The 24,679-nt window shown below is 40.7% G+C and overlaps 1 protein-coding gene across 2 annotated transcripts; it reads left to right on the plus strand.

Moving 5' to 3' along the window:
* Positions 1-2,864: 2,864 nt before the first annotated feature.
* LOC311058315 (poly(rC)-binding protein 3) lies at positions 2,865-16,050 on the plus strand (the record flags this gene model as incomplete). 2 transcript variants are annotated; one of them, XM_084075721.1, is made up of 14 exons in its annotated part: positions 2,865-3,150; positions 4,868-4,908; positions 6,692-6,800; positions 7,899-7,922; positions 8,035-8,067; positions 8,995-9,111; positions 9,332-9,463; positions 10,222-10,350; positions 10,772-10,861; positions 11,757-11,798; positions 12,229-12,307; positions 13,412-13,464; positions 13,904-14,073; positions 15,726-16,050. In XM_084075721.1, exons 3-14 carry the CDS (start codon positions 6,723-6,725, stop codon positions 15,760-15,762), a joined length of 984 nt encoding a protein of 327 aa, XP_083931847.1. In that variant the 5' UTR covers positions 2,865-3,150; positions 4,868-4,908; positions 6,692-6,722. The 2 variants fall into 2 exon arrangements, with proteins under 2 accessions (XP_083931847.1, XP_083931846.1); XM_084075720.1 differs by lacking the exon at positions 15,726-16,050 and adding an exon at positions 14,466-14,820.
* Positions 16,051-24,679: the final 8,629 nt, after the last annotated feature.

Consider the following 24,679-nt stretch of genomic DNA (forward strand, 5'->3'; position numbering starts at 1 on the left):
ACTTCAATCTGAGATCAGTAGTTTGGTTCTGTCCAGGTGTGACTGCTTCAATCAGCCGGTGAGCACATGTGCAGGCATTCCCATTGAGGTGAGGTATAATCTTTATTTTCAAGATATGACATGATTGTAGACTATGCCACATAGGTTCATGTTCTAAAATGGTACAATAAAAAAGATGATATTTGTTAACCATTTTGAATCTATGCACTCAAAATACAAATTTACCCATTACTTTACATGTAATGTGTAGGCACAAGTATACTGTATTATGACAATGTCTTTAATGGGTCTATTTCAGCATCTCCATACATGCACACATATTATTTGGCTCAGTGTTTGTAACAAAGGACAGAGACCATGTCGTTTCCAAAAGCGAAATAAAGGTTTATTGTAAATTATTAGTACAGTGTACTCTGCAGTATATCGTTGCTGTTGGGCAGAAACCTCTTATCTCCATATTTTAACTTTTTGTGTTTTTTCGTAAATTAATGCCCTGCGTGTTTTGAGCTTGATGATCTGCTATTTTTGAATTTGAATCCTGAAAGTTAACAGTTTTGGACATATGAGGTTTCCACCCGACAGAGACGATATGCAAGGTGTGTGTGTGTGCACGTGCGTGCGTGTGTGAAGCCTGGGTAACTTACAGCCGCCACATCAAGGCCCTAGAGCAGTTCCACATACGCTGCCTTCAGCTTATCCTGAATTACCTGGCGTGATCGTGTGCCACATTTCGTAATACTCTCAAAAACCAACTGCAGGAGTATTGAGGCTACGATCGACCAGTACCAGCTACGATGGCTGGGCCATGTAGTGAGGATGCCCTCAAACCGCCTGCCTCGCAGAGTGTTATATGGCCAACTACACCATGGGCAACGCTCAGCTGGAGGAAAGAAGAAGCGCTACAAAATGGAGGATGTTGCTGCTGACCGTAACACCTGGCGTCAGCTGTGCCTGGAGGAGGAAAGGACAGCCAGGAGACAGGATAGGAGACTCAGGAGGAACACACCCAAGGTTGCCATTGCCACTGCCACCACATATACTACTGTACATATCCTACCTGCAATAGGACCTGTGGGTCCAGGATTGGGCTATTCAGCCACCAAAGAACTCACAGATAGAAGTGGACATCATCATCGGATTCGATGGACAACCATAAGCAAGCGTGTGTGTGTGTGTGTGTGTGTGTGTGTGTGTGTGTGTGTGTGTGTGTGTGTGTGTGTGTGTGTGTGTGTGTGTGTGTGTGTGTGTGTGTGTGTGTGTGTGTGTGTGTGTGTGTGTGTGTCAGTTAGGTCAGGGGTGAATGCATGCATGTTCATTGTGATGGGTGAAAAAGGTGGTGTCTTGAAGTCTAAAACTCTAACCATTTGAACCCCAGCCTCCAAATTCTGGGAGGGGAACATAAGCCAAAAATAGCTCACATTGTGATGTGTTGTGAGCTTGTAGATCGGCTATTATTGGCAAAGAGATTTGGTGTAGAATATAGATGGAAAGAAGCGGTCCAAGTACAGTCGTAACTCTAAGGTTCAGTTTACTAAGTCTTGAGGGTCCGAACCACAATGAACCAAAACACGTAATCCAGAGAGAGTGAGAGAGCAGCTATGTTATGGCCTTTCTGAGGCCTTCATCTAACTTCGATGCTCACTGGTTTCATATACATGTAGGTGTCCTTGGAGAGTCTCCTGTGTCCCCCCCTCCGTCCTGCATGAGGGAAAACACACGGACAAAGAAGGCAGGCTAACAATGTGGGTGAGAGTTTCACAATAACGCACGCACGCACGCACGCGCGCACACACACACACACACACACACACACACACACACACACACACACACACACACACACTCTGATGCTCGTGCATAGACTCAATGCCAGAAGTAACACTATCTAAAATACTCAATAGGAATAATTTAGATATGTGGCATGGAGTAATGATATTATCTTACATCTTACATCTTATCTTACCCCATGTAATAATACTGGCAACCTGTTGAAGGTAAACTTACAGTAGTACTGTACTGTGTAGTAATACATTTGAAAGTAAGAAAACCCCCACCGCCCCCACCCCAAAACACAATTGAATTCCCACACTTCACAATTGAATATATATATTATTACTGTAACTCTCTGAAGTTACAGTTACAGTTACAACATGAGCTTAATGTCTGCAGTCTGTTGTATGAGATGTAGGAAGCCAGAGCACTTAGTCTGAGAGAGGCTGCCATGAGGCTCACAGCAGCCATCATTGTCTTCGTGCAATGCAGTGAAAAGTAATTAAATATGCCACTTATGCTTCGCTGAATCATTTCCTTTGCGATTTTGAAGCTCAACTGAATGCCCTTTTCTCTGCAGAAGGGTTGTATTGTATCCACTATGGCCTCATTACTGGGACACAAGGGCTTGGTGTGGGGTGGGGGAAGGGCAGCTGAGGGAACGGGGGTCGAAGCACCCCGTGAAGACATTGTACTTAACAAAACTAAACACCTCAAATATGTCATTGCCCTCCCTGGTCCTCAATTAGTCGGGTGTTTATGTGCCACGACTGTCTTGTACAAAGCACCGACTTCATACAGAGGGATTTATTTTTAGAGAGAATCTGGCCTCGTGGAAGCAGGAAGCTCTCTGAGAATCTAATGATCAGTGCAGCAGTCAAGCACAGACATTAGTCACAAGGCCACATCAGTTAACAACGCTTCTATTTTTTTCCCACCAAGCAATGTCTCTGCATTCGTTTTCGGTTCCTGCAAAAGGGTAGACCTCCCCGTTTTGTCATACTGTCTGCAACTGTAGCATGCCCTCTCTGAGTCGGACAGTGTCCCGCCGAACGAAGATCCACTTTGACTTACCCTCAGGCCTCTTCAGCAAGCGGATCTGTCTTCAGAGGAACGCCAATAACACTGACAGGGAGAATTAGGCGAGAGATGTGGGTTCCCTTGCCCTGCATAGGGGCTTATCTTGGGCTAAGCTGAGGGACTAATAGCAAAGCCAGCCTCACTCCAGCCGGTCTGAGGGCACAGGGAGCCATCTGTCCACTCTCTGCCCAATAACCGACAACAAAGGGGACAAACATATACACAACCTCCAAACTGAACAGGCATTCATTGAGAAGATACCACGAGTAAAGAAGCGCAACCAGCATAATCAAATAGAAGGTCAGTACTTTATACTACTCATTGTTGTCGCATTACAGGCCTTTCAGTCACACACAGGCTCTTAACTGCTAAGATTTCTTCTTGCAACAACACTGCAGGCTGGAACAGGATTGAGTTTTAGCTACTGTAGACATTTAATATTCAGAATTATTTTAAGGTAATTGGCTTTTATCTAGACATGTAATCCATGTAAGACATTTGAACATGTAATCTGTAAAAGTATCCAAGCTGTAAAGTCTTTGCTTTTATGTAGATGTATCTGTTGATCATTGCTTTCAGACATCTTATAGTTACACACTTTTAAACCAATAGGCTCTAGGTTAAAGACAGTTTTATTTTGGGTCAAATACATTGACTATACTGTAGATTGAACGATTATTTGCCCCATTAGTCCAGTTAACAGTCAAATCCTTTATCTTTAAGACTTTCAGACTTTTGGGTGGAATGCAATGACCTGATGAAACAATGTTAGGCCCCATGTGTAGCTTGATGTGTGCAAGCTCAGAAATAAAACTTAAAGCTGCAATCAGTAACTTTGTCCTACTGTCCACTGACATTTCTTCTGTTGAGCCATAACAGAGTTAATTTTGGTTCGGAAGGCGGGATATTTCCCTTTGAATTTCATGCAGTACCGTGCTTGTCAATCAGTAGTGGTCCTACCCGACCACAGGATATAATGTCTCAATAGAAGAGCAGGGAAACCACTTCCAACCACTGCAGTTGTGTTAATTATATTGTATTAATATCATACAGATTGGTTATAATAACATTTTATTCACAAAAAGAAAAGTTAAGGATTGCAGATTTAACAGATTTAACAGAACCTTTTTTGTAGATATCCAGGGAGCAATTGCTATCATAGAATACTATATGTGTTATACTATATGCGATAGAAAATAAGGTATACATTATAACCTAACATTGCATTTGTGGAAAATCATACCGGCTGTAACAGTATCTTAAGTCCTTTGTTTATGAATTCGTGGCATTATTGAGGATGTAATCCCACCCTGTTATCTTCAAATGATTCAGCATGTTTGATTGTTTGTTTTGTAAAGTGATTAGATATATTAAACTAAAAAGCCCTAACAATAATCCACTTTCATATAACCTCCAAAAAACTAAAACTAAAAAACACATAGAATTTTGATAAACAATGAATGCCCTATATTTATTGCCTGCTGCACATTTCTGACAGAGTCAGTGTGTTGGGAGTTGCATTACATTGTCTTAATATCATATTTTCTTTGTGGTTGTAGTTTTTTGTTCTAAAGTCTTCAGTGTGCGCTGACATGTTAGAGGTGACAGAAATGGGTCAAAAGGGTGTTAGCGTTAGCTAAATAAATCCTGGCCTATAGGATTAGACGGTGATGTTGCCGTTTGTATGATGCACACTATAACTATACAATTACACACAGAAATAAGAAAAATAACACAGCATTATTGTGTAGATTAATCTGTTTACCTTTGTCTGGGGATGTTTACATTACTATTCAAGGAGATATTTTTTCAGTAAACCAGCTCTTGTTTATAGAAATCCAGGGTCTTATTTTCCCATTTACAGTATTTTAAGAATTGTTAAATCGCAACACCCAATTTGCTCACTAAAGCAATTTATTTATGATACCTGCATTGTACAGATAATGATTCTCATGACTCATTATAATAATATCTGATTTAGTACCTTAATCACATCCCATTTTTCATCATTTCTTAGGTGTGGAATGGCGGCAGAGAACTCATTATTCACTGATTTGTGTGAGTATCTAAGGAGATTCAGTAATAAAATACACACACAGTAAAATCCCCCGTGTTAGTTTAAGTCTGAGAGTCTACAAATATAACCAATTAGATTCCCATGGGTCCATTTTGGGTTACATTTGTATACTCTCAGAGTTACAATTGGATATTTTTTTTGTAAATAGAAGCCCCACCCTCTTCTATTACTGTACATCTCCATGGTTCCAGGAAGTTTGTTTGTAGCATTGCGATATTTGGCTGCTTTCAAGGGTTCTTCTAACATACTCCATCCATAGGTCTAAAACAAATCAATAACAAGAAAGCCTATACAAACCTTAATTTGTATGCTGGCGCCATGTACTTTTAGAATCACTTCCATCGAGGTTCTGAGCTAGTTGAGGCAATAATTAACAATCAGAGAGAGTTATCTCCAGAAACAGTCTTTGTTGGACTGTACAGATGAAGTACTGTAGATATAGATTCCAGACAACATAGCTATGATGCCGCTATGACAGCCAGCACCATTGAGGGTGTCCATTCTGCAGTGGAAAATGAAGAAAAGCGAGTCGAATTGAGCCGAGCCAGTATCAAAGTTGTGCAAAAAGTGACTTATTTGTGAAACAGCTTGGATCCAGCATTTACTGATCATCCACTTTTAACCACTTAAACCCTATATACATCATTGGACTGGGTCCCACAGGGTTTTGTACTTGACCTCCTCTTTTTTTCCCTCTATACCAAATTTCTTTGTCAAAAAAAGCCGATCTACAAACTCAATGCGTCACAAACGCGGTGGGTTGTGAACTTGTAGATCTCCTATTTCTGCAGAATGTTTGCCTATTATGGCATGCCCATAAAAGGGATGCGAGGGTTCATGTAGTTAAGAATGAAAGCCAAGGCCCAGACTACTGGCCTTAGTGGCCTAGCGCTCAGGGCACCTAGCCTGACAGCGGTCGCGGGTTCGAGTCCCGATCCTGACGGCCTTTGCTGCGCGTCCATCCCCATTTCCTGTCTAAATAATATAAATAGATAATTAAATAAAGCCCAAAAATAAATCTTTTAAAAAAAGAGGAAAAAAATAATGAATGCCAAGTCCACTTCCTGGAATCCCAGGGATGTCCTCTTTAAATGTAATGCTACAGTGGCTGCATAGAGACATTCCTTCATGGTTCTGCAAATATGATGCATTGGACATGTGAACAGTGGGACATTGTATCCTCTCAGTGTGAGATTAAGAAGCTCCTTTGGGAGACGGTCACACAGATGTCACTTGATCTTCAGTCCCCGTAGAAAACAAAATGGCTCCTGTTTTGTGACTCATCTAATCAACGACAGTCACACGAGTTGTATTTAGCTAAAAACCAATGGCACAGTCCTCGCACCTAAGGATAGGCTTATCTTGACCACGGTCACAGACATGGTCGCGAAAAGTGGAATGCCAGTATTAGCATACAGTGTGTCAGAGCTTTTCTGTGAATGAATGAATAAGTAAATGGATTTATTTTGAATACATTCATGTTTACTCAAGCAACTGCATAAGTTTCTACCACATGTTTAAATTTGGTCAAAGTGAAAGACAAGAGCACATGCTGCTGGTTTAATGCTCTTCTTGAAATTAGTAATTAGTTCCCTGACTTCCTTTATTAATTTGGTAAATGATATCTGAAGGAATACTTGTTTTCTTTAATGAATGACTTGGATGACAATGATATATTTTTAGAGGTGAAAGTTTGCCACACAGCCTGAAATATCCAAACTTTTCCTTTACACTCTGGAGGTCTCCACATCCATCTGTTCACAGAGTTTACTTTGAAGCTTGGAAAACACTGACCATGTCTGACAAGGAGGAAATGGCTTCAGATGGGGGTCTGAACGTCATGTTGACACTGAGGCTTCTGATGCACGGGAAGGTAACCAGATTTTTTTTAAAGTTCTGCTTTAGCCTGCTTGGGCGCTAGACAGATGGGGTTTGTCTCAAAGGATAACTTGACAAGTGTTGGACAATTTAAACAATCACTTTGAAAGCCCTCTGAAAGTGAATTAACTCAGTTTTCTTCGGCTGATTTCTGAACTGCCCTGAAAAACTCACTTTTTCTGCACACCTATATTTGGGTCTCTGATTTAAAGTAAGTAGCCTTAGGAACCAACAGTTCCCGAACCTCGTGGCCCATTGGTCAGGAGCCTATCTCCTATTTCCTTAGCGTGAGGCAGCTTGAGATACAAGTACACCCCCTGGACTTGACAGTATAACACAGACCAACCCTTGACACTGAGCGCCAATTGAGCAGGGAGGCCTTGGGTACCATTTTTACAGTCTTTGGTATGACTCGCCCGGGGGATTTAACCCCGACCTGTCATCATCATCATCATAACCTTTATTTCAACTGAGAATACAGTTGAGCGGCAAGCCCTCATTTTCTGTGACCTCCCATTCTCAGGGCGGACACTAAAACAAGGCCACTGAGCTGGTCTCTGATGTGCTAACACAAATTGTGAAATAAGACAACCCAGTCAGTTTCTTGTGGGTTGCCTAGGTCAGAAAACATGCGATTCAACAAGACATTCCGATTTGAGTCCACCTCCTACTGTACGTCAAGTGGGGACTCAGAATTTAAATAATCTAGCACCCCTCCTCAGTATCTCCAGTTTCTCCACCCATTCGAGGGGCAGATGAGAACTGTGCAGAGGCAACCAGTTTCAGAATGGGGTATGGGGACCAGAAACTCATTTGCCAGAAACAGCCTGTCCAGAAAAGGGCTTGTTACAAAGACATGTTTTGGGGACCTCAGAGACCTATATTAACTTGTTGAAAATGAGTATAATATGTGACCTTTAAGCCACACATATCTGCTATTCCAAAAAAAATGACGTAGGCCTAACTTGCTTTCCCAAAGTTGTCATAGTATTTTTGGATAATTTATCGTTTATTTTCAAGGTGCAGAGAAAGGCATTTTATAATACAATGTATATGGCAATATAACCACTCTTTGTCATCTCCTTGATAACAGGAAGTGGGCAGCATAATTGGGAAGGTATGTATCTTAATTATACAATCTATCAGTTTTCATGGGTCTAAATCTTTGTTTCACTATGTTTGTGAGAGACCTTATTATGTTTATTTTGTCATTTTCTGCGTGATTCTAGAAGGGGGAAACGGTTAAGAAAATGAGAGAGGAGGTGAGTTTGGCACTAACTACTATTTAACATTAATAAGAAGAAAGATTGCTGGAGCACACAGGTGCAGACTAGCGTTTTGATATTGCATCTTCATCAGAGTCTCTGAAGAAGATATCATATTGAAACCTTAGTCTGCATCTGAAATAAAAAGGCTTCAACTGCCCATGTACTCCAGTACTTGTCTTTTTGTCCTACCTGCCTGTTTTTAGATGAGGCGCATAGTGAAACAAAAACAAATCGGATTATGTGGATCTCAGGATCCACAAAGGAACGGTGTGGCACCCTTGACTTCCTTTATGAAATTAAAGCTAAATATTTGAAAATGTCTAAAACATGTGAAAAAAAAGAGTTATCTCTGTAGCCTACTGGCGACATGCATACAAAGTTTGGCATTGATTGGTCTGACGGTTTGCATTTGCAAGCTCCGGACACACACACACACACGCGCGCACACGCACGCACACACACACACGCGCACACGCACACACACACACACACACACACACACACACACACACACACACACACACACACACACACACACACACACACACTCACACTCACACTCACACTCACACTCACACTCACACTCACACAAATGTATGTCCTCCGTCCCTCATATGTAATGTATATATATCCCAGCTAATTTTGGCCAAATATGGAGTTTTTGGCCAAATATGGATTTCCACATGTCATCAAATATTTGCCCACTGCTCCTGACTGCACACAGGGAAGCCACGCCGTTATTAAACCCTGTCTTGTTTTGTTGAAAATCTCGTGTCTAATTCACTGAGTGACACAGTCATCCGGTGAAGTATACACTAGCCACTGTTACCTGATGCTTTATATATATTAATTATTTTGGCATATCAGTCTCAACAAATGAAAGTGAATCCTTGTTGTGACAGGTTAAATGTGTATTTACAGAGTGGTGCACGTATCAACATATCAGAAGGTTCCTCCCCTGAGAGGATAGTTACCATTACCGGGCCTACAGAAGGACTCTTCAGAGCTTTCTCTATGATTGCAGAAAAGTTTGAGGAGGTATGTGGTAAAATAAATGGAATGTGAAAACTTGTTGATCTTTAAAGCATACAACATAAATTAAATGTCATAGGTTGACACAAGGATCAAAAACATTTATATTGTGTGTGTTTTGATGGTGTATATGGGCTAGTCTCGCAACAGTATAAAGACTTGGGTAAATAAAGCTGACATTTCTACAGCCTGAAAATAAAGCATATTTGTCTTGACTCTCCCGCAGGATATTACTGCAGCAATGATAAACAGCAACGTGACTAGCAAGCCACCTGTGACACTTCGCCTGGTGTTCCCAGGGAGCCAGTGTGGCTCACTGATTGGTAAAGGAGGCTCCAAAATCAAAGAGATTAGAGAGGTAGGAGCCATTTTTTTCTATCATCAGGAGCCCTTTTATTTATTTATTTTTCATTCCCCTGGGCCTGGCCTAAGCGAGACATTTATACCACAACACAATCACACCCTCCTTGTGCTTTGACAGCAACTAAAGTGTCTAACATTCTAGTCAGATTTATCTTGCTTTTTGTCTTCAAATGCATTTCTCTCAACTGCTGCTCTAAGCTAAGCCATAATATGAAACGTGTCACTGTTCGTGGCAGCAAAGACTAAATGGCAAACAGACAATATTTATTCAAGTCTCTCTGAATATTGAACGAAACATGGCTATTGCTTATTCCGCATGCAGCCTTTTTTTCTCAGAGTGCTTCTTTGTCAGCAACACCCTGCTTCATACTTACATAGTTACACACATTCACCATCACATCTGGGAGCAACCCAGTACTATCACAGTTCTACACTGCAGGCCATTGAGCAACTCCACTGGAGCAATTCGGGGTACAGTGTCTTGCTCAAAGGCACTTCAACAGTGGATGTTTAGAGAGGGGTGAGTGTTGGTTATTGACTTCCCCATCCACATTTTTCCTGCTGGTTCAGGAGATCGAACCGGGAACCTTTCGGCCCCAAATGCACTTGTAACCTTTCGGCCACCGCTGTCCCCACTGTCAGCATGCCTTTCCAGTAGTCTCCCTCCAAGTAACTTGGAGGGGACAGTGGGTTTAATGATAATTGTCCCTTTTCACCAATACCTTTTTACTGCTGTGCCATGGAAATATGAAGACCACGGGTGCCCAGGTGCAGGTGGCGGGAGACATGCTGCCTGACTCCACAGAGAGAGCTGTGACTATCTCTGGCACTCCACAGGCCATCACTCAGTGTGTGAGACACATCTGCTCTGTCATGCTGGAGGTAAGTACTTGTCAGAGAGGAAAAGATTTTCATTTTCAAGAGCTTTGTAGAGCTATCATATGTGTCACATTGATGAAGATGCAGCGGTATGAGTCACAAGGATTATTCAGACAACTTTCACTTTTAGCTGCACGCTTATGGCCCTGTGTCCTTCAAAAGTTGGCTTTTCTGTAAAATAGAAAAACGGCCTCATTTTCAGGTTGACAACCATGCATTTTTGAGACTTTAATGTGGGTTTTGAATGGGTCTCATGGGCCCCTACGACCATTAAGTTTGTCAAACGATAAAAGACCTTGTAAACACTTGGCTCAAGGAAGAACATTAAAATTGCTGCAGGAGTTGCAAGATTTTTCTCTGACAACATAGGCACACACAATCCTTCCTTCCTGGTAACTTGTGGTCTGTGTGATTTCATTATTAGTCACCTCCAAAGGGAGCCACCATTCCATATCGGCCCAAGACCATGCCTGGAGGAAGCCATGGCGTAATAGCACAACAGCACTCTGCACCAGTAAGTATCTTCTTTATTACGTGATCAGTGGTATAATCCCAAGCCTGATACACTGTCGTACAACGGTATATAAATTAAGCATTAGCCATTGTGTAATGCACAGTGGCAGTTACATGGATGCAAATATTAATGACTTGCATGGTGTAAATATTTTATGACGATATTTAGGTGAAAGTCAGATTTTACAAGATCACAAATTAAAGTCACACATGTAACCATAATGACCACTAGAGGGACACATCTGTGTAATTATATGGCAATGAATACTCTGTGCTGTTAATAACCACTCAAGCCCTATGTTTCTAAAATAGCTGATATACAAGCTCAAAATGCCTCATGATGTGACATATTGTGAGATTGTAGATATGCCATTTTTGAATCATATTGCCATTTTTGTAACATTCCAGGAAAACCTTTTTTTTTTAAAATATGTTAGAAAATATTTCAGATGTTCAAAATAGGGACGCCAGGTTGAAAGTGGTTAAGGTCCTAGGAGATTCACATTTTGTTATTTTATGGACTCATTACCCACTCTTCTCAGTTTGGTACAATCCAATATACCCTATCATGCATATTATACTATTGGATTTCTGCAATCAGTCAAAGAGTAGAGAAAAGAATAATTGGATGACCTTTATACTTAATTACAATTCAATGTTTAGAGATAAGAGCCATGTGGACATGGTGAGGGGCCTGTGGACATGTTGAGGGGCCTGTACAGCGCACCTCCAAAAGCACTTTCACTTCATCCCATAGGGGACACCCCAAACAAAAAGGTTCCTTGTGTCCTGGCTTCTGCACCCCATGACTGACACAGCCCTGGGTAGGCAACATGGTAAACATAATTGACAGTAGTATGATGACATAACCATATCTCTTCTCGTATTTATTCTAGGCCTTTGCAATTCCAGGCCAATATGCCTTTCCGCATCAAGATGTAAGTGTGTTTGTTTGATCACCTACCCATATGACCTAACGTTACTCATGCCCGCTCCTTCCAAGCCACCACTAAGCCCTCTGTGTACCCCACCCAGCGAAGATGAAATTCTAACAACCCTGATCTACAGTATCAACATTACTAACACTAACACACAGTAGCAGCATGCTTTGTTTACAATGAACGTGGGCAAACGACTGGGTGTACACAAGTGTGTCCCGTAATGATCGATTAGCCCCTAGTTAGTACAAGTAGGATTGATAGGTTACTGCTGTGAGAAGTCAGAGAGCTCCAGAAGAAGCAGAAACACTTTCTTTCGACACTGTGATCTTTGATGTATTTGTGAACTTCAGCTCTGTATTCTAGATGTTAGCTCCACTGAAATAATCCAGTTTGATTGGTTAGTTCTAACTTCCTTCCTACCCTGCAGTTGACCAAGCTTCACCAGTTGGCTACTATGCAGCAATTCCCCTTCCCTTCCCTTGGGCAGAACAACCCCACCTTCCCTGGTACGTACCCAAGGCTCCCTGGGGAAGTCCGTCTATCCCTCTCTTTGTCCTCTTGTTTGAATCACACCATCAAAACACCCTTTTTGTCTTTGCTTCAGACATGTCTCAATCCATCATCTCTCAGGTTACGTTGTCTATTGTTAATAGAAGACTTTTTAGATATTCACAATTCACATAATTATGCATCTACATTTCTTGCATCTCAAATAAGATGGAGAAAATAAGATGGTAGTTGTCTTACAAGTACGAGATGTCCTGTTCTGTACATCGCTTTCTAGGTAAATAATACAAAATTATTTATAATTATTTATCTGCCAAATTATTCATGTAAATGGTGTGCATTTACTTAATACCTTTATCCAAAGCACTTTATAATGTGTGTTACATTCACTCATTCACACTCAGACAGCAGATACAACCATTCAAGGCACCTAACTGCTTGCTCAAGGACACTTCTACGCTCTACTTCCTGAGTCACTGCCGCCCCATTCATGTGTAGCAGTGTGATTGGAACAGACTCAATCAAAAAACAAACAAAAAAAGTCACAGGGAAATGTGAAAAATGCCAGAAATATTTACAGTTTGTAAATAGTTTCTGTTTCTCACTCTTACCAGATTTGCAATTCCATTTGCCCAGTATCCCTTTCCAAAAACGTCTCCTAATCTTTCAACCCATCCTTGATACCCCTCTGCATCATCTCTCCTCTAAATCTAACATCTTCATGGCCATACCGTTCCTGACCTAGCCTATCCCATATACTCATGTACGTTACCGCCACTAACTGAAGGGAAAACATTACCTTAGATGTACAGTTGGTAGGAACAATGTGGTCCATCATTAAATCTATGGAAATATGTAGTTTATAAAAGAAAAAAATAAGATAAACACTGCTTCAATTAACTGTGTTAGTGTGATAATGTTTCTACTATAATAGAGATGTTTACCGCACATTTCTTGCTTTAACTCTGACTAGTGTAAAAATATACTCATATAGTCCATCGTCCAGTTTTAAACTTTCAAAGTTAAAAAGCTGTGTAATCGTCTAACAAGAGCAATGTTTCCAAATAAATGTATTCCATTCCTTGTTCTATTTTGTACTGTAGGTATGGAAGCATCTGTCCCTACAACTTCACAAGAGCTTGCAATACCTAACGATGTAAGTGATGTAATTGTGCTACAGTAAGACTAAACCATGACATGATTACATTATTTATTTTGACAATACCATAAATTATATGAAGAACATTACTATACAGTCTGATAAGTTACGATAACAATGCATTAAAAGCAGTGCTGCTGAAATCCAGTATTCTGGCTTATCATATCAGACAACCATATAATTATAAGGGCCTAGTAATATGCGATTTACATCCTGGAATACTAGCTGTTTTCATAATCATGATAAACGATCATGCTAATATTGTACCTAGATTAAAGAGGTTAACAGTATTCCAGAGAAGAAGAAGGGGAAAAAAAACATTGTACAATAACATTGTTGCTTCCTGCAGGTCTGACTCTGGTCAGATTTGTAATGGTAGGGCCACAGCAGCTACGGGGTGATTTTAGTTTAAATTGTTGGTCTTGTTCTTCCTCAGTTTATTGGCTGCATAATAGGAAGACAAGGCAGCAAGATCAATGAGATCCGCCAGGTCTCTGGAGCTCACATAAAAATCGCCAGCGCCACTGATGGCTCAGCCATGCGCCAAGTCACGATCACTGGCTCGCCAGCCAGTATCAGCGTGGCCCAGTACCTCATCAACGCCAGGTAAGACATTCCAGAGGTTAAAAATGACCCAGCAGGGCTTCACACTGCTGAATGTTGATAAGACAAACCAAAACACTGCATATTGTACAAGCAGGGTAGGATTTGTTTTGCTTGAGGCAAGGTTGGATTCGTTCCGGTTCACTGCTCCATTCTTAGCATGAAAATCCTTTATTTTATTTTTTTGTTAACACGTAACTTTCCTTCTTTGATTCTTATGTTGTTTCCTCTTTCTCTCACCTCCCTTCTCCTTTGTCTCACCCATCCTTCCCTGTCTCTTTTAATTTGCCCCACCTTTTTAACCCCTTCACTGGACCCTACCTCATCTCACCCTGTTCCCATTCTCCCCCTCCCTTTGTCTGCGATCATGCGACCTCGATTTGTCTCGCCTGCAGCTTAGAGATGGCTAAATACACCATGCAGGCTGCTGCCTCCGCGAGCCCAGTCGACCTCAACATGAGCTTCGCTCACTCCGCTCCCACTGTCTCCACTCCTACCTCTATGGCGGTCCTGGCCGCTGCCACCCAAGCCCCCGCTGGCATTAATGTCCACTCTCCCTCCACCATACCGACCATGCAAACCTCACACTACGCTGTTCCCGTTTCCAGTCTGCTTGGCATGAAAACTTTCCCTTACCTGGCTGTCCACCCAGCAGCCTCTGGTCTAACACAAGGTCTATCTCCTTACACTGCTAAGATGGCAACCCCTGGCATGAAAAAGTCTGAGCGACAGAAGTTTGCTCCTTATTGATATGCACTGTAATGTGTCTGTCACACAGTAAAGTCCTCAGTGTCAATTTAACACTGAGAGTGAACAAATGGACCTGTTAATGGTCCCTTTGATTCCATACACTCTCAGAGTTACAAATGGATAAATGATCACTGAGGATTTTACCGTTCAGGCTGGTCCATGCAGCACGCAGTTGTGGTTCTGGAATCACTCATCAATGACAATGATCAATGATGATGATTATTATGCCAATAATTCATATTTCAAACATACCAGCTACCACACAGTCAAATCCTAACCATTAATTTAACTCTGACAGTGTAAAAATGGAACCTGCAAGGGTCCATACGGATCTATTTTTACTTTCTTAGAATGTAAAAATGGATTTTTCTGTGCAGGTCCTATCGCTCTACTAACTTAGCAAAGCAGCACATGCTTTACATTAATCAGGGAAAATGTCACAATCAGACTTTTAGGTTAATTAACATATTGATGGAGGATGATATGAAAAATATCCCTCATCAATTATAGATGACTGTAACTGGGAGCAGAGCTTCATGTTACTTCAGACTCACCTCACAGACATGCATAGCACTTTTGTATGCATATTCATGGCCACTTGGACAGGCTTACACATATTGGGTTTTTAAATGTGATATGTGATATTTTCCTAATGGGTTCAGGTTCTGTGGAAGATATGCTCAATAATATATTTTTTCCATATGGCAAAAAAACAAACAAAAACCTAGTTTTGTATCTGTGTAAATAGTTTATAATCCTTTTTTGTTTAAACGAGGCATGTGATGCTATGTCACATGCTATTGACAGAGTTGTTTAGTCATGTAGAAATAAATGTGAAGTTTTGTTTAATAGGGATTGCGCTTCTCCTCTGTTCTTCTGTCAAATCTCATCCTTTCCTTCAATAGGGTCTCATCAATGGTAACAGGCTTGGGTGTTCTGTAGTAGCGTTGCACAGTTGCCGTTCTGACGGGATTATCCAAAAGCCACATTGGATTCTTGTGGATTTGACTCTACACTATAATCCTATAAAGCGGGACTGGCCTAACTAACTCATTTTGTGTTTCTTTATGCTAGCTTTTTTCTTCTTTTTTTTGAGAGGGGGGAGGGTGTTCTGGAACCTAAATGAGAGGAAATCTTCACCTTTGTTCTACTCACAAGCGTCTGCCATTGATGCTGAGCAATTATTGTAACAAATGTATGTTTTATTCATGTGTTTTCAGCATGCGTTTACCCCCAGAAACAGTCTGTTTGTCAAATACAGAAGGACTTTGAAATAAATAGAACTTTTTATGAATACAAATCGGGTGTTTGCTCCAAAATGTGTTGGAGTGGGAACATTTATTTAATTTCGACAGACTGCACTGACTTCCAAACACTAAATACTGTTATACCTTTGTGCATTGTTTTGATTTAAGTGGCAGTGAGCTATAACTGTATCTGATACTATACAGTTTCACATTTCAGATGTGGGGACACACATTTACACACTGCAGTTATTTTATAATAGTTCATACTTAGGTAATGAGTCTATGCTATTTCGGTCAAAATAACCTTGCTCTAGAAACAAATTCCTATTTTTAACTATAGTTCCCAGGAAGATCCTGTAGGCCTATTTGTTGAGACACAAAGAGTCGTTTCTATGACTTTTAAACTTTTAATTAGCTGAATAGTGTCTGAACATGTCATGTATGCCCTTCAGTGTTTCTTCATATTTTGTGGGGAAAGATATTATGCTTTGCCATAATAATGGTAATATGGGTGACGTTTTGGGATATGATTTATGGAATGATTTGAAGAATATTTCCACCCATATTATAAAATGAACATAACTATATATTATTTATAATAAATAATAATAGTACTGTAAAAACATGGAGGTTACAATACATGGAGACTATTCTGGCACGTGGAGTGATGCAGCGAGTGGAAAGTCAGTCGGATCTGCGGATCTCCCAAAAATATTTAAAAATTCGCAAATTTGGGCATGCCTCACACGGAACACCATACAGGGCATAAAAGGACACAGACAGACATATACTGAAATCTCCATATATGGGCATAAAAGGGACACAGCCAAACAGACAGGTACAGCAGGACTCTGAAACCGGGTGGGGCATGCATTATGAACTTGCATCATTCCCGACTTGTGTCGTTCCAGACTTGCATGGTCCACAAGTACGACACCGGTCAGGTTATATGAAAAAGCAATTTTGTAGTATATGTAAATATCTGAAGTTGTCCCCTACCCCTACCTTTAAGATTAAGTTGATGATTCAATTTGACTTTTACTGTCACACACATTTTTTGTGATATTTTTGTCCTCAGTTTCTGCCATAAAGTGCAACACTGCAAGTGCCATCAAAATATGAGATCATAATTTCATAAGTCTGTCCTGTAAAAGCTACTGTATCAGCTGGCTGAGTCAGCTGGTTGACATGCTTTGGCAAGATTCTTTTAACTACTACATTATTTTTATGTCAATTTGGACAGATATGGACACGCTGGCATTAACACATCCAGGCCGATTTGTGTTCCTAGTCTTCCCCTGTACAAACATAACTGATACGATGAGTTAACAATCAAAATCCTTGATCATACAACGAATGTGAACTGTCAGAACCTCAATAAAAAAAACAATGAAAAAACAAATCCTTCATCATAGCCATTTCCCCCATTGCCATTTTCATACACACGCAAAACCCCAAAACATTGTCATCACACACACACGCACACGCACGCGCACGCACACGCACATACACACACACACACACACACACACACACACACACACACACACACACACACACACACACACACACACACACACACACACACACACACACACACACAGAAGATGAAGAGAAGATGGAGGACGGTAGAGCATGTCTCCTTTTATTAATTATCTATTTAACTTATTTGCTGTAGTTTTAGTAACTTATAATACTTACAATCTTTGTCTACCTTTGGTAGTTGTTGTTGATTAGATTTCTGACTGGCCTTAGGTTTGGAGAAAGAGAGTGTGTATTCTCAGTGTCCCAGGAAGCCCTACTACACCAGTTTTATGACATTCAGCGAGCTCAGCACAGTCTGTGTGGTGATGATAATCTCCAAATTCATTTTGCAGACTTGGAGAGACAGAATGTGCTGGCTTCAGTCCGCTGGACAACAGCTGTTGAGAATTACATATCACTGAAAAATATGTCTGGACTGTAATCTTCAGTTTCTGATTCTGCAACAAGATATTAGTCTGGTAGACATGCATTTGTTACATCCTCCATGAAAGTTAAGTACTGGGGAGCTTGATATTAGCTTTTTGCAGAGCACATTAATGCTCCCCGGGAAGGCATTGATTTATACTGATAAACAATGGATAAAACTCAGTTGTAATATCACTGACTAAACACTGACTGTATCAGAACAACTTCTCCTGTGGCCCTTTAAGGAGAACTGTCAATTGTCAAACATAAAACTATTATATTAATTTGCAGTAGGCTACAATCAAAACTATTAGCCTCAAAGTACCTTAATGAAATGGTTTGAAAGGTGGACAACTTAACCTTCATTTGTCCCTTCAAGCAAACCATGTAATAATCGCTTAAATAGCTCAAAATAATTTAAATGAACATCTAGCTTACTGAGACCTGCCATCATGTTAGTTTGGGCGACACAGGATTTCATGCTGGAGCGGTCACTTTATGTATAATATGACTCTTACAGTTCATGTATATGACTCTTACAGAAGTCCATTACCACACATTTCATATGTTTGATGTCTGCTGCTAAGTGATGTCTCTTACTGGGACAAGAAGATGGCCTACTTTATTGTTATTCTATTTTAACTTTGTTGGAAGTTGTATGGAAAAGTATTCCATCCATTAATGCAGTGCAAAACTTTAATAATCTTGAAGTTGAAGTTGGTTCTGGAGCTTACAGGAAACCTTCTGACTCACCTATAGGGTCTAAATGTGGTTATTTCAGGACAGATTTGAGTATGCGTCTATCTGAATACAGTGAATAGTAATAAAAAATAAAAATAAATGTCAGGTAGTTATCCAAGTAATGAGTAACCTACTTTCTCTACTCAGTGGTGGTAAAAGTATACAACATTTATTTACTTAAGTAAAAGTAGCAATACTGCAAGTAGAAGAAGGCTATAGTCTGTTACAAGTAAAAGTTTTCAAATATATAAAATGTCTAAAAAGCTTTTGAAAATAGCAGATCTACAAGCATTGTGAGCTTGTAGATCGGCTATTTTCAAATGGCCGAAATGTATATATAGGGCTGAAGTGGGTAATGTATGTTTTGTAATAATTATCAAAATCTACAAAGTAACTAGTAACTAATGTTTTCCAATAATTGTATTGGAAATTGGAAATACTCCAGTAAAGTAAAAGTACCTCAAAATAGTACTTACGTAGTAAATGTACTTAGTTACTTTACACCACTGCAGCGGTGGGCCTATTCCACACCATACCAGGGCCAAAATGCTGAGTGGATATAATCAATAGTTAATGGGCTACGGAAACGTGTGGTGAAGGATGACACTTCACATCGGGGCAGGACGGTGTAGTCAGTGTGTGTGATGTGCCCTGGTGCCCTGGGCAGAGTTGGTTCCCAGCCCAGCTGCTAATGCTATATTAATGATTCCCTCTTTTCACCCTGACAGGCGAGGGTGAGAGAGAGACGTGTACTGCCTGCTCTCTCTCTCTCACAGAACAGGTTATAAGAGCTAAAAAGAAGGGGGGGAAGTTTTCTAAAGTGTCCAGCTAACTACAGAGCATGCCCTTGTTTCGGTCAAATGTTTAGCCTAGAGATGGCCAAAAGATTCAACTGTACCGTCCATCACAACCAACCACAAGGGTTGGTTCTGATACCTTTTTTCCCCTCATCGACAAGCGCTATTAAGGCTGGGATGTATGGTGTGTGTGTGAATACAAGACAGGTGGGCACTAGGGACATTTGGGCACCGTATTTTTGGGATGACTGGGCACCTGGACTAGTGGGCCCCAGAACAGTGGGTTCAATTAAATATCACTTACCAACAACAAAGCAGTATGCTATGTAAAGTTAAAAAACACTTGTGGACACGAATCCTAATTCAGGTGACCACATGTCCCTAGTGCCCAGATGGTTTTGGTGCCCACCTCTCCAGGTGCCCACTCGTCCAGGTGCCCAATTATCTCCACCCCTAAATGCCAACTCGTCCAGGTGCCCACATGTCCCTAGTGCCCAGATGGTTTTGGTGCCCAGTTGTGCCGCACAACTGGGCACCAAAACCATCTGGGCACAACTTGTGCCTATAGTGCCCAGATGGTTTTGGTACCCACCTGTGCTGTTCCGAGCGTGTAGGTGGGTTTTAAGAGGTTAATCTAAGAAACTACACCATCTAGTGGTCAATCGGGGTCTCCATTTGGACTGAATAAACTAGCCTACTAGTCACATGTGTGACGTAGAGCCTTTTTTCCCTTTTTTTTTGTCATCCTGACAAAAAAAGTGCCAATGTAGTGCAGGGACACCAGTGTGTGCACGACATCACACACATCACATCACTATGTGCACGACCCTTCAGCTCCAACAACGTGCAGGATCTCACTCAGAGGACAAAGCTCGTCCACTGTGGTTCTTAAAGTTAGGAGCGACGCGCTGATGAGCTGCAGCATCGTTCCGGAGCACTGAGCGTCTGGCCGGCGGTACGAGCGTTACTTAACCTCTCTCTCTCTCTGACCACTGACCACTCCACCTCCTGACCACTGATCACACCATTTGTTGCTTTCGTGGGGTTTGTGTCCCCAGTGAAGAGGTTGTGACTCTCAACCCAGTGGTCAAGAAAACGGATAAAGACGGACGCTTGAAGATTCTAGGTAAAAAAAAAATCTAATACCGTAAATGGAAATGCCATTTATTAGACTGTTTGTGCAACCTTTCGTTTAATTAATCTCAGCGTGCATCTCAAACTATATCTTCTTTTTCAGTTTTCTGGTATCGTGTCAACTTTGTTTAATTAATAACAATGAACTATAATTGCCAGGGGAAATTGGTGTTCTAGCCTGTCATCTCTCTCTCTCTCTCTCTCTCTCTCATATATATATAATTATGAGGCATAATCGCCCTGCCTCCTAATATGTGTAATTGAAAGAATGATAGCATATCGCTATAAATGAGTTCCATGGAAACAAACTTGGAAATACATTTTTTATGAAGCATGTGCAGACTGTTGCGCTCTTTCTTTTACCTTCACCTGTAGACTGTAGCCTCATCTATCATTATTAACGTAGCTGTGATCATTTAATAGATAATAATGTAGGTAAATACGCCTTGCCGATTCAAAGACGCATCCAAAGGTTTGAAGTGCTCGACTCACTGGCTGTTATGGTATCCACTGTCAAATGTACAAGATACAGCTGCAGCTTCCAATCCGATGGGCTGCCTAAATTACTTGTAATAGGCTCTATGCACAACAGCCATATTATCACTTCCTTCACAGGTGTTACCAATGATACTAATGAAGGCTCTGTTCCATTTAGTGTAGCACAGTGGTTTCCACGACCCCCATAACTCTGAGTGTACAAATGGAACCAAATGGACCTTTGGTTCCATTTGTACACTCTCAGAGTTACACACCCATAAGGGGCCATTTGGAAGCCCATGAGGGTCCCTGGACCCCAACTTTAGACCCACTGGTGTAGCAGAGTGTTTCCAGTGAGCCAACATGCACACAATATCAGCAACCCTGACTCTGTTTGACCAGAATGGAACAGAGCTTTCATTAGTATCATTGGTAACACCTGTGAATGTCTTCATAATATGGCTGCTGTGAATAGAGCCCATAGCCTATACCAGGGGTCTTCAACGTGTTTCAGCCCAAGGACCCCCTCCCCCTAGTTGAGAGACAGATGAAGCAGGGACATATTGTATACAATTCTGTTGCTGTTGCAGATTAAACCTTTTCATCGATTTCAGATAGTTGGATTCATGCTAATGTGTATTTTCAGATAGTTAACCTTTTAAACTCTCAATATTTGGTCAACTTGACCGTTGGCTCTGTAATGTTTTCCCTCTACACCAAATCTTAGAAAATAGCTGATCTACAAGCTCACAACGCATAGCAGTGCGAGGCATTGTGAGCTTGTAGATCTGCTATTTTTGGCTAATGTTCTCCATCGCACAAAGATTTGGCGCACACTCTGTAGTAGCCCTGAAACATGACTGTCATTCATGTGAACCATGGCTAACTCTGTAGTAACTCTGAGGACCGCCAAGGGGAAAACCCCTGGCCTATACAGTATGAGCTAATGAGTTTGAGACCTTGTTGAGGCACGTGAGTTGAAAAGTGACAGAAACAGGATAATCCTCATCATCATCATACATCATCCTACATCATCGTTATCATCATTGATCTTATTGATGATTATATTCATGATGACATAACAGCCTACTTCCAAGCCTTAGCCTATGCACCATGGGATGTCAAGAGAGTCTTCTCAATAAATAAGTGTTTTGCACTGTGGCATGTAGGCTACTGATATTAGGCTATAATGGATAACATTCTATTACACAGCCCCGAAGAAATCATTATTCACTGGCAGATGGCTTAATACTCTTTGGTTTTGCCTTGGTGTCCCTTATTGGTCTAAGTGGATTTCTTAATTTCACACCATTTAGCCACATAGGAAATGGGAGCTTTTCAGGTTTGGGCCCATTAACTCAATGTTTTCTCAGCCCTGTCAAATCCAAGCCTGCTAGCCACCTCTGTCTAAACACTTACCATTTCACCTCTCATGATCCACATTGTCATATCAAAACTACTTCAAGTTCAAGGTAATAGTTGGATTTCAGATGTGCCATCCACGGCAACATGTTTAAATGAACAATAAACAATTTGTATAGGGAAATATTTCCAATCTAAGTATATTCTACTTTGGCCTCCACATTAACCCTGGTGTCCCTATTTTTGGCAAATTTCTGAAATAGCAAAAAATCTACAAGCGCACAATGCATAAATATATATGGCTTAGTTAAATGACATCCAAGTTGACTTTAGAGAAGAGCATAATGGGAACATTTCCTTCAACCTCTAGGATATTGTGCAAGCTAAACTGTTTGTTACTGCAGTTATAATCCTACATACAATGTCTGGAAGCATATAGACGTCAAAACAGAAAAGCTGTCATCAAGCATCATGGCTGTTGTTTTACTCTGTGCAAATGTTATTATATTCTGTTGGTGTTATTAACCATATGTTATTACTGTAATGATGTTATTCAAGGTAGTTAAACAGATTTTTCTGCCTCTTCTCCCAAATTATCTCTCCATTGATTACTGTAGCCAATTATACACAGTGTGGAAACTAGGCTGCATAGAATTAAGTATAAACAACTTAGTCATTCTCGGCTTGCCTGAGAAACTTACTGCAAGAGGAGAGCTCAATTTCTTACAGTATATTTGACCCTATTTATGGTGGAGGAGTGTACACAGCTATCAGCCATGCGGTTACAAACATTTTAACTGACATCAGAGAAGTAGCAGAACGACTGGTTTACCTAAATTTCTGCGCTTTGTGCTATTGAACCCATGCCAGCCCAGTCTTGTATGACAAATGGTACCTTATTATTCAAGGTAAAATTGTGATTTATGTGCTGTGAAATGCTCCAAAAAATGTTGTATTGTGACTTATGAACCCTACTTGCTATGCCAGCTAATGAAAAAGACAATAATTTATGATTCATAAATCAATGAACTGGTGAGAGTCATTGAGCCATGAACTGTCAGGCATTTTGAATCACTGCCTGATTAATCATTTGTGCTGCACCTCGCTGGCCAAAGAGTCTGCGTTCAATAACCTGAGATGTAAACACATCTTTTGACCTCTGACAGAATGATTTACATCCACACTGACATTAATGACTGAACCTACTCCTCTTGCCAAACAGTGAAGGTAATATTGAGTTCACTCTTTCTTCTGCAGGAAGGCTTTGCCCCACCTTAAATGTCAGCGAAATCATTGTCATTCCTCTGCCAGGCTACAGTAGCAAGCAATAGTACACTGTGAAATCTTCAGACTAGTAGAGTGCACTGTAACATCATAAAGATGCCGCCAAAATCTCTTTAATCTGCAGTGAGATTTGGAGAAATGTATTAGAAGGTCCTTAATGTCAGTGAGTGTACCGGTAGTTATTAACTGTGCTTTCACTGCTCATTCTGGCAGTGTAATTATTGGCAAATTGCTAGCTTACAAAAAATAATTGAAAGTTTCCACTACTTCAAGTTGCTTTATTAGGATGAAATATCTATAGGTGACAATAGTTATTTACTTAATGCAGAGAGCAAAAGTACAAAATGTCCTGAAGCTATTTTCTTATCCTGCAGTGTAATTTTGCCAGCATAATTCCCAGTGCAGCAAAGGTACAAAATATGAAGGCTGACGACAGTGTGACTTTATTGCAAGGAAATGCCAGTCACACTCACAAGCCACAGTCTTGTTCATTGAAGAATAGTTTTCTTCATTGACACACAGAATGTTGGTTTATAATGTCTCGTATTCCGTCAGCTCCCCGTTGGCCGCTTAAATCTTTATGACTTTAGTAGACTTTTCGGACATGGGATTTGAACTGATATTGCTAAAATCCCCCCATTTTATATACGGTTGGGTTATATGATGTTTTTATTTTTGTTTGTTTTCCCAGTTTGTGTGGCTTGCTAGGCTCTGGATCTGATTGCATTGTAGGGTTCAGAATCCTCACAGAACCGAGGGCAGAGCCGACTGGGCTTGGAGGATAAGTATAGTGGATAAGTGTTTCAATGACATCATATTGTGTGTGTGTGTGTGTGTGTGTGTGTGTGTGTGTGTGTGTGTGTGTGT

Source organism: Gymnoscopelus microlampas, assembly GCF_963454915.1.
Source record: "Gymnoscopelus microlampas genome assembly, chromosome: 13".
In the NCBI taxonomy this organism is placed as follows: domain Eukaryota; kingdom Metazoa; phylum Chordata; class Actinopteri; order Myctophiformes; family Myctophidae; genus Gymnoscopelus; species Gymnoscopelus microlampas.